This window comes from Acanthisitta chloris, unplaced genomic scaffold, assembly GCF_000695815.1.
Source record: "Acanthisitta chloris isolate BGI_N310 unplaced genomic scaffold, ASM69581v1 scaffold9863, whole genome shotgun sequence".
Lineage (NCBI taxonomy): Eukaryota > Metazoa > Chordata > Aves > Passeriformes > Acanthisittidae > Acanthisitta > Acanthisitta chloris.
In genome coordinates, this window is record NW_008666620.1 from 28,416 (window position 1) to 39,076 (window position 10,661).

Here is a 10,661-nt window from a genome sequence, read left to right on the forward strand (position 1 = left end):
ACAAACACAGCTTTGGTTTCTAATTCTGCCATGCAGTCCCCTGCTTTCCTCCACCTAAAACTGGCAAGTAACATCTCCATGAGTGTTTGTGGCCTCACTTTTTCTGGCTTTGTGATGGTTGTGTCTGCCTGAGGCTGGTGAGACTGTATGACTGTATCATCTCTCTCTCTTTTCTGTTCCTCTGTCACAGGTTAGTTGGCTGTCCATACTCTGATGTGAACCTCAACAGAGAGAACTCCTTACAGGACCGGCTGAGTGGGGAGAGACCTTCCCCTGGGAACAGCATGCAGAAAGCCAAAAGGCTGGAGACTCCTGCCCCATTTCTGTTGGGAGCAGGGGAGTCTTCTCAGGAGGACTCTCCACAATCCAGGTGAGCTGAACACTGTTCTCATGCAGGTACTGAGGAGCAGAACCATTTTACAAGGCTGAAAACCACCAGAATTGGCAGACAAGCAGCAGAGCATTGAGTTCATCTGTCTGTAGTATTGACCTGTGCCCCAGACACTCTTAACACAGAGCAATGCACTTTTATACCCTCGTATGCCTTAATAGGTTTCTTGATTCCTTAATCCTGCTGCTCTGGTCACATTCCAACAAAGGAAATTGCATTCTGTCTCCATAAATTTTTTTTCCTTGCTGTTTCAATTTAAAATATGTTCTTTTCCTTCGTTTCCTGTCCTAAAACTGTCAAGCCAAGGTTATTTTGCACTATTAAAGTGTAACTGCAATCCACTCTGGAGTCAGCTCCGTCGGGGGGAGGGCTCTGTGTGTAGCACTTGGCAAACAACTCGAGCTCCTTCAGATGGTTTGTTTTCTTACATGAAAGTCTTGGAATTGAGTAGCATTGAAGCAAACTAGCTCTTGGAGTGCAGGAGGCAGTTAAATATGTCATGGGACAGACCAGGACATGAAGGATTTTATTGAGATCATCTTTAGTCTGCACAAATCCAATTTCACCAGGGAAAACTCCAGCAATACTTTTGGTCATTGTTGTATATGATGGCTTATATATATTTTAAAGTTGTTTAGGTTGATAGCATTTTCATGGCTCTATTTGGCCAGAAGAAAAGAAGGAATGAATGTTTCTCTCCCCATATTGACCTTCATGGCCAAAGTTTGCCTCCTCCCATGGCAGAACTGTGGAGGAATCTTCATTTCCTAATTTTCACACCAGACTCTGTTACCATAAAGCTCTCTCAGGAGATTTGGGATTCTCACAGAACAAACAGCATTCTAGAATTGTAATATGTCTCTATTCATCTAAGTATTTCATTTCCTGATAGTGGGAGGTCTGAATTCAGCATGCAGCTCTGCTAACACCCTGCTGCCTGTCCTTCCTTGGCCAGCTGCAGCTCAGTTTGTGCATCAAACTTGGTCTTGGAGACTCTTCAGTGTTATGCAGAGGTATCAGGATTCAGAAATCTTAACTCTCTTGATTTCACCATTGCACAGTGGTTTCCTGTAGCTGCTGGGCTTAGAGCCTGAGTCCACAGAGGCTGATTTATTTCACTTAATCTCTCTCAATCCATGCCGAGGAGTAACAAAGCACTTTGTACTTGTAGGGGGGAAGAGGAAGGTTCTACCACTAGGTGGTAGTTGTTGCTCTCACTTGCAAAGAGCAGCCAGCTTTGCTGTCCTGTGGGAGAAAGGAGCAGAGGTTGGCAGCTTGGCTATTGTCATTTGTCTGTCTTTCCAGAAAATCTGCCCCAGACAGTGAAAAGTCGTGTCAAAGCAGCGTTCACACCCCGTCAGAGCAGTCTGAGAGCAATCAAGAGAGAGACTGGGTAGAGGAGGATTCCTCTGCAGACATCAAAGTCACACCAAAAAAGTAAATCAGATTTTTGTCATGTATTTTCATGCATTAACACTTCTGCTTCTTGCTGCTGCTGCTATGTTTGAAATAAAGATGTAAATCATAACTCAGAACAGCCCAATGTGATCATAGATTTGCAGCAGAGGGTTCTAGAGTGAAATGATAAATCTCTTCCCTGCCTCCTGGTATTTTGGACCCTCTCCTTCCTGCAGTAAACTCAAATCTGAGTTCTAGCCATGGATTTAACCCATCCCTTTGCTCAGAGAGAGGTCAGGGATGGAACAGTGTTATTGCTTTTTAAGAGGGAAAAGTTTTTAGTTTCTCTAAATCCCATTAATCTCTGCATAGAGAAGAAATGAAATCCATTTGTGTGTCTTCTGAAATGTTGTATAATTGCTGCTTTCAGGCTTGGGTGCTCACATGCCTTTATCAAGTTCCAGCTGGTGAAACGGGAAAGCAATGGGAAAGGTTGGTTCAATGTGATTCCTTTTTCTCTGTGTGTGCATAATGTGCAATAATCCCACAGTCACGGGGAGCATTCACAGCTTCACAGCTTTTCTGCCTTTGATCCCACAGTCAAGAGAAAGCACACGCTGGAGGTGATGGCAGTGGTAATTTTTCTTCCTTTAAAACAAGGAGAAAGGGTAAAATTACTTAGAAGTGAAAGGTTTAATACTGTGTAGAGTGAAGCCTTGTATTTATTAACTGAGAAGACAAGTTTGCACCAGCTCTTGTACCACTGCAGACTCCTCTGTAGTGGCATTCCCAAACAGCCTGTGACCTGTGTCAGGCTGTGACAGAGCCAGCACAAGAGTCAAGGGAGATTTTCTCAAAGCCTGGCAGATAGTTCAAGTTCTTTAGACCTCCCTGAGGACTCCAAAATACACTCTGAATCATTCCAGGACTTTTTTAAGGTTCTCCTAATGATGAGAAAGAAAACGAAAAGTTAAATGGAAAAACAATGCTTCTGTTTCTTTTTCCTGGTACATGACAGGTTAAGCTTTCAGAGAAGCTTTCTGCTATCACTTTAGCAAACCATATGCTTAACTTTCAGATTTACTATAAAAAGCCATTTCAGAGAACTGAGCTGACCAGGCTTTTAGGAGGATTTAACATGGTAATAAGTCTCCAATCAAAAATAGCTAAGCAGGCACAAACTGGGACAGGTGCCTAGCTTTTTTTTTTTTCTTCTTTTTTAATACTCATTTTTTGCCTAGTGCTGAGTTCTGCAGTCAGAGCTGAGAGGTCTGCCAGCTCCAAGCTGCAGTTGCAGCTGGCAGGGAAAGCTGTCCCCTCTCCCTCCGTGCTCACCTTACAGGCAATGATGGAAACCAGAGGAGGGAAACTCTGCAATCATCCACTGACCTGTAATTCACTGTTACCCACAGCTTCTAGCCCAGCTATGTTTAAACTCTTAGATCACTGCTTCTTTCTCAGAGGGAAAATCATGTGTTTAGGTCGTGGTTTGGGTGCTTAGCACGAGGATCTGGGCTAAGTGGAGGAAAGGAGTTGGTCTGAGCTGGAAGCAGTGCCCACTCAGCAGTGGGTGAAACCTTGGGCACGAGTGGGACCTCCTGCAGCAGGAGGGTGGGGGCAAGGTCATCTGCTGCCCCTGCCACCAGGGCAGGCAGGGGAGGAGTGGGGGACAGCCCTCCCTGGAGGTCTGTGCCCTGATGTCACCAGGAGCTCCTGAACTGAGCAGTTCTTACTCAGCCTTTACTTGTCTAAATCCTCCCTTGGTCTCAGGGTGAGAAATGTGATGTATTTGATGCTGTCCCATGTCCTTCAGGGAGGTGGAGATGAGGTGAGGTGTCCATCCCTTAGGACAGGCTTTCCCTCCAGTGCTGCTTTCCCTTTGGCTGGCAGGGAGCTGGGAAGGAGCTGGCAAACCATGGAAATGTGCTTTTTCTTCATACATCTATTTTCCTTTGGGCTTTCCTCGCAGTGACTGGCACACCCCACAGATCTTACACCCCAACCCACTGACAGCCGCCGAGCAGAGGCGAGCGGCAGCCAGAGGGAAGCAGCATCCATCCCTCCAGAGCCTTCCCAAAGGAGGGAGAAATGGGAATGCTGTGTGATTGCCACGGGATGGCGCCGGGCAGCCTGCAGAGCCAGCAGGGCTGGGGGCTCGGGGGCAGCACACCGTGACCGCTGGAAAGCAGAGCAATGTTTCCCAGCTTTTTCCCATCCTCTGCCTCTCTCTTCCTGTTGTATAACCAGGCACGTCCCTGTAGGACCATGACTCTGCACTACTCCGGTGATCTCATTAGGGAGGGGTGATTTCCTCCTCGGGTTTTTTTTGCTTTGGTTCTTTAAAGCTTCCATCACTTGACAGATGAGGAGGGAGTTGATGTCTGGAGGTAACGTGCAGCACTCCTGGGCTGGGAGTCTCTAGGCCCTGGGCTGGCAGGCAGGGAGCTGCTCACAGCCTGGCTACAGCTGGAGCTGGAGCTGTGCCATTAGTTTCCAGCCGAAGATGCTGTTACCAGAACTCCTCCACCTTGTCAATAAAACGCTGCAAACATCTTCTCTGTTAGCAGCATGACATCATTTTCCAGGGAAGAAGCTAACGAGAAAGCCTCTAGCCTGGCAATCTTATCTTTTTTTTTTTTTCCTTCTTTCTCCTGCTCAGGAGGGTGGGAAGAAAGCCCTGAAAGCTCAGAGTGCCACGCAGTAGCCCTGCCTGGCTGTCTGCTCACCCTGCCCTGCTTTCCTCTCCAGACTGTGACCCTTCCTCCTGCCTTGTTGTAATTGTTCCTACTTGAAGTCTGGCTCTGACTTGTCTCCTTTCCTTTTCCAGGCCCTGATTTGGATCTCCAGCAGGCCCTCCACCAGTCCATCTTCATGCCTTCCCTGGCCTCTAACCCGACCCACCGCCTCCATCTCTTCTGGGAGCAGCACTGCAGGCTCTTGCCAGAGGTCTCAGGCCTCACGGCCAAACACGTGGCCAAATGGAGTGTGGAAGAGGTGAGTTACCTGTTCCCTGTTCCTCTCCTGGGGTGCAGGACTGCCAGAGCCCTCCTCCTCTGCAGTGCTAATTGGAAGACATCTCTATTTTTTTCCCTTTCGTAGGCAATGCTCTTCTGTTTGCTGTGCATATGCCACAGCTGACTCAGCTGGAAGTTAGACCCAAGTCCCTTTATCAGGGAAGGATCCCTGTTAACCCTCTGGTGTCCACAGCTTATTGCCCTCAATAGCATTCCCTTCCTTCCTCCCTTTGGTGATTTACCCCTTGGTCTCTCAGCCCTCAGGCCTGAGGGATGATTCTGACAGCAGATTCCCTTTCTCTCTGATCTCCCTCCCCCTCTCCTGCGACTTTGCTGCTGATTCACTTTTCCATTGCAGAGAATTCCAGACTGCACTGTGCATGCCCACTCCTCCTGCATCTCCCTCCCTGCCTGCTTCCCCTGGAACAAAACTGCCCACAGCCTGACCTGATTTCTGGCAGAGGTAGCTGTGCAGCTGGGGATGTTGTCTCTGCAGATCTGGAGATGTCTCCTGTAATTAGGTGGTGTGTGAAAAAGCCAGAGTGTTGTGTGTGCTGAGTAGTTGGTTTTTGCCTCGATGCCTTGGGCATAAATAACATTTGTCTCTCCACTTGGTGACAATTTGGGTCCTGGTGCTTAGTCGCAGGGCACTGAAGTCAGGAGGCATGTGCTGTAGTGTTGTGCTTGCAGGGCTTGCAAAGCAGAGAAAAGGTGCTGCTGTTCATGATGCAGAGAAAATCTTCAGAGGCTTTGAGAAAGTGCATTTTCCCTAAGTGCCTCTTAGATCAGATAAATCCAATCTTGACATTACTCTTCGTCCTGGAGGACTGTTAGGAGTCTGGTGGGATTGCAGTGATATGGGAGATGGGAACCACAGCAGTTGGGAAGGGGATAGAGCAATTAGTGTTGCTGTTGTAAAACTTGGTCCTTTTTTTTTTTTTTTTTTTTAATTGTGGCATTGAAAACATGTTTGAATCAACTCCATAGCAAGGAGGGAAAAAAACATCTCTCTGAAAGATGTGCTGTTCCTGTCCTTTTGATAAACCTTCCAATGATTTGTCCAAAAGGTCTTTTAGCAAATCAATAAAGGCAGAAGCAGTTAATCCTCTGACATGATAATCAAAATCTCTTTCTTTTGGATAAAACAGGGAGGTTGGTTCATGGAACTACAGTGTCAGGATCGGAGCCAAATAAAATTTGTCCTTTGCAGTTGACCTTTAAAGCAACTGCTGGGTAAATTTATCTGGGATATTAGTTTGATAACAGATGAGCACAGGCAGGGACCACAGGACATGGATGCAGAGCACAGGATACTCTGAACTCTGTGCTGCAGCCTGAGACTATTGAGGAAGTTTTGTCTGCCAGTAGCAGCACATTAAGGAGCTCAGTTGCAGCACCACAATGGACTGGCTGAAGTCATTACAGGTTTTGTCTTGAATTTCAGTAAAGTGGATCTGTTTTTGCAAATTATGTTCATCACAGATTCCCAGAGGAGTCAATTTGGGCTCTGTCTGAGCACTTGCAGGATCAGCATGTGCAATCCAGTGTCGCCGCAGGTCTGGGAGATGAAAGCAGCAGGACTTGCTGTGTTTTAGGGAGTCCAAAGTACATTTGGTCTGTTGGCATTTGGGCTCCTAACATCTTCCTACAGGGCAAACATTTGCCTTTGGGTTGTGCTTTGAACTCAGCTGCACAAAGGAGCCCATTCTGCTGATCTGAAACGAGCAATGGGGGCGTAAAATTCTCCTTTGGTTTCAGGCTGAAGAACTGTTTTTATTTTATAAAACCCACATTAAGGGAAAAAACGTCGCTTTAATTCTCTGTTGGTTGAGAACAGCTGAAATGGAAGAGCAGCAGCAGCAGCATTTAGGGGCCCTCAAGCTAAGAAACTCTTGGTAACACTGAGCAGTCAACAAGAGGAGTTACTTTAATGCAGCTTTGGTATTTATTGAAAGCTTCCTGTCATGTTTTCAGGGCTCAGCCTATTGACTCACAGAAGAACATTAAGATGTGCCAGAGCTGTATTGTTCATTAGTTAATCCTGCATCAGTTGCTAATACCTTGTGGGGAGACTGTCCTTGAGTCAACTGCTGGTGGGTGTGTAAGTCCCAGACAACCCCAGCTCCTGTCTGCATGGTCTCAGGACAGGGTGGCAGTCCGGCAGGAGGGGCAGTGTGAGGCTGCCTGACAGCTCTGCCAACAAGGGGCATCCCCACTGTGCTGATTGCAGTGTGTCACCCACGTCTGGGATGGCATCAGCACCTTCCACACACGTCACCTGGAGTTTCTGAGGTGTTTTCAGGATTGCACAAAACTCTTTTTCAAACCATGGAAGTGGAAGAACTTCCAGCAGTCAGCTCTGTGAGCACTGGGGTGGTTCCAGCAGGAAGGACTGGCAGACATTCACCTCCTCAAAGGAAAAGTCTTTATCCCACTGTGTTCCCAACCTGTCCAACGCCTCTCCCATCCTCACCTTGAGGCCCTCCAGCCTCACCCTTTCCCGTGGTTCAGGGTTTTCCTGCCACCGTTGTGGGGCTGTGTTGGTTTCCTGTGGTATCAATGTTTTCCTCTCATGCTTCCAAGCCTCCCTCATCCCTCAGCTCCACATCATGGTTTGGGGACTCTCCTCTCCAGCAGTGACAGGCCAGGCAGGTGACTGCAGCTCAGTGGAACCCAATGTCTAGCTCATGTCCTGAGGACCTTTTCTCTTGTTTTCTCCTCTTGCATCCTCCCCTCTCTTTTCTCCATTCTTGGCAAACCCCAGGGCTCCTGTTTGTTTCAAAGGCCTCTCCTGTGGCACAGAGTGCTCAAAGTGTCCCTACAAATGACTTTGGGGACAGATCAAAGGTCTGACACTCTGTGTCCATGACAGTAGCCAGCAGCAGTGGTGCAGGGAAGGACACAGGAGCAAGGCAAGCTCAGGTCATTCCCCGGAGATGTCTGTCTCAGACACTAAAGAGCACTCAGCGTCTTGCCCCAAGGGATCCAACTGTCTCTTAGATTCTGGAAGGAACCAGACCCTGCAGAAGGATTTTCATTTGTGTTTTAATTGTAAGGGGTGAGGGGATTTAAAAGGCAAGTAGTGTTTTGTTATTGGTTCATAACAGGAGTTTGCACTCTTACTGGAGAAAATGTGGCGTTGCTGCCCGATGGAGATGTGGATTTTAGGGGTTCTCTTTAAAATGGAGCAGAAGGGAAGGGGAGGGATGCTTTGCTTTCAGGTTACATAACAGAAACCACGGGAGCTGGAGCTGCTCACCAAAAATCAGCTCCTACCAGGCTACTGGAGGGCACTGACAGCCCCATTGCTGCGTGGTCGGAACTGGGGGAGGCAATGACTCCAAGCCTAGTGGTGGGATCAGCTGGAGATGCAGTGACATGATTCAGGAGAGACTGACAAGTCTGAGCTGAAGGGCTGCTTGTGTTTGACAGTGACCCCTCCTAACTGCTTGTTTGTGCTCATGGAAGAAATGTCACATCTGTAGCAACTCACATGAATATGCCTTATGAAACAGAGCTGTTCCTGCAAGGGAGCATCCAATTAGCAGGAGATGTTTGATCTGATTATGCCTCAATATACAAATCTTCTATGAGCCACTGAAGCTACAGCTGGAGAAGACAATACACATTAAATCATCCTTGACTGCACTCAGGACTGCTCCTTGCACTCCTTAGTGTTATATAATGTCACCCAAGGGCTCCTTGCATGTCTCTGGGGAGATTATTCCAAATGTTAACAAATTCCTTGCTTAGAAAGGTTTTCCCTAATGTGAAATGTAAAATTAACTTCTACTTGTTTAATCCTCTTGGTACCATAGATCCTGTGCACCCACCACAGATTAAATAAACCCAAAACTCCTTCCCAGCTCTTCTGCCTTCAGATGCTGGTAAACCAGCAGTGCTCATTCAGTTGGTTTATCTTGTCTCTTCCAGGCATGTCAGCATGGGAAACTGTCTAAATCCCTTTTACTTCTTAATTTCACTTTCCAGAGAGTGAAGTTGGGGATGGGTTTAAGGCAGAGTAGCCATATATAGCTTTTAATCTGGGAAAATAATGCTGATTTTGTGAGGATCTTTTAGGGGAATGCATTTTGACAAAGAGAGAAATGGTCAAATGGCTGTAGGGGGAAAGCAGAATATGCAGAGGAGTTGCAGCAGCAACCCAGAAATGTTTTTCATCTATATCCTTCATCAGTGGGTTTAGGTATTAAAGTTTGAAAACTGGCAAATGGAGTTCTGTGTGGAAACAGGAGCTTTTTGCTTGATGCTATCCCATTTTAACTGTTCCTGTTTGTCCTCTCTCAAATGTAATTGCAGGTGGTAAGCTTTATCCAGCGTTTGCCTGGGTGCAAAGAACAAGCATCTGTGTTCAGGGAAGAGGTAAGTAGGTGTGCCCAGAGCCTGAGGTGGTTTGGTGTCCCTTTCCAGTGGAGTTACAGTGCAGAGAGCGCAGACATGCTCAGCCCTGTCATTCCAGAGCCTGTGGCATTTAGGAGGCAGCTTCAGCACAGAGCTGAATTCCAGCATGGCTAATTGCATTCTGCTGCTTTAAATTTCCCCTGCAGTTCCAATCACTGAGCTTATGCTTAGCATCCTGTCTTGGACCACTGTGCCGTGGGTTTGGCACGGCTGTAAAGATGTCCTGTTGGAATGGTGTGTGAGGATCTCATCTGCTGCCTCTAACGAGGACACTGCCTGCTTCTCCTGGGGAGCCTGGCAGGAGTAGGGTTTCCCAGAGTCACTGGCTTCCCCCATGGGCTGAGGTGAGAGCAGGAGGGGAATCTTTCCTTGAGCAAGCAGAGGTTGGGAAGTCAGAGCATCTCCTGTGTGCAGTGTGTCCTGTTGTCACTGCCACGGGCTGGGCTGGACCCATTCCCCATTCCTGGTGTGTTCACCACAACTTCTGAGGCATCTCTGCAGGCACAGGATGTGGCTGTCCTGATTTTTGGCACAGCTCTTTAGGTGGATCACAGACAGGGTCTGTCGAGTGCTTCAGCTTCCGCTTACATTGCAGGTGTTGCTCAGAGGTTCTTTATGAGCCCCTAATTAATTGGCACAGATGTACCATGTCCTGAGCTCATGCCACAGCGAGGACAGCAGGGCCAGGGGGGATTCTGCCCCACTGCTCTGCTCAGGTGAGACCCCACCTGAAGTGCTGCCTCCAGCTCTGGGACCCCCAGCATCAGAAGGAGCTGTTGGAGTGAGTCCAGAGGAGACCACAGAGATACTCTGAGGGCTGGAGCAGCTCTACCATAGAGCCAGGCTGGGAGAGCTGGGGGTGTTCAGCCTGGAGAGGAGAGGGGCTGAAAGAGAGCTGGAAAGAGACTTGGGACAAGGGCATGGAGGGAGAATGGGGAATGGCTTCCCACTGACACAGGGCAGGGATAGATGGATACTGGGGGGAAATTCTTCCCTGTGAGGGTGCTGAGGCACTGGCACAGACAGAAGCTGTGGCTGCTCCATCTCTGGGAGTGTTCCAGGCCAGGTTGGATGGGGCTTGGAGCAACCTGGGCCAGTGGAAAGTGTCCCTGTTCATGGCAGGGGGTGGAACAAAATGATTTTTAAGGTCCCTTCAACACAAACCATTCCATGGTTTTGTGATTCCACCCTCACAGCTCCTGCTGGGGCTGTGAGAACTGGAGGGAAGGGCTGTGCCTGCTCAGCTCTGCACATGGCAGTGACTGGAAAGGGCAGGTTTGTGATAGATGACTGCTCCCAGAGCTGCCTTTCAGGGTGAATCAGGCTGCAGTGCACTTGGTGGATTTATCTCTCTGTGTTTTGTTTTCTCTTATTTCAAAAAACATGCACAGACACAAACCAGAGAGCAAAAAGCACTGACCACAATGTGACAGTGTAGG

At 48.1% G+C, this 10,661-nt stretch overlaps 1 protein-coding gene across 1 annotated transcript in view; it reads left to right on the forward strand.

The window, feature by feature from the left end:
• Positions 1-10,661, forward strand: part of LOC103799852 (lethal(3)malignant brain tumor-like protein 3) — a 29,312-nt gene that overhangs the window by 14,942 nt on the left and 3,709 nt on the right. The window contains exons 14-18 of the mRNA XM_009072203.1: positions 191-370; positions 1,697-1,828; positions 2,220-2,281; positions 4,617-4,783; positions 9,121-9,183. Coding sequence (XP_009070451.1) covers positions 191-370; positions 1,697-1,828; positions 2,220-2,281; positions 4,617-4,783; positions 9,121-9,183 — 604 coding nt within the window. The remainder of the gene's footprint in view (positions 1-190; positions 371-1,696; positions 1,829-2,219; positions 2,282-4,616; positions 4,784-9,120; positions 9,184-10,661) is intronic.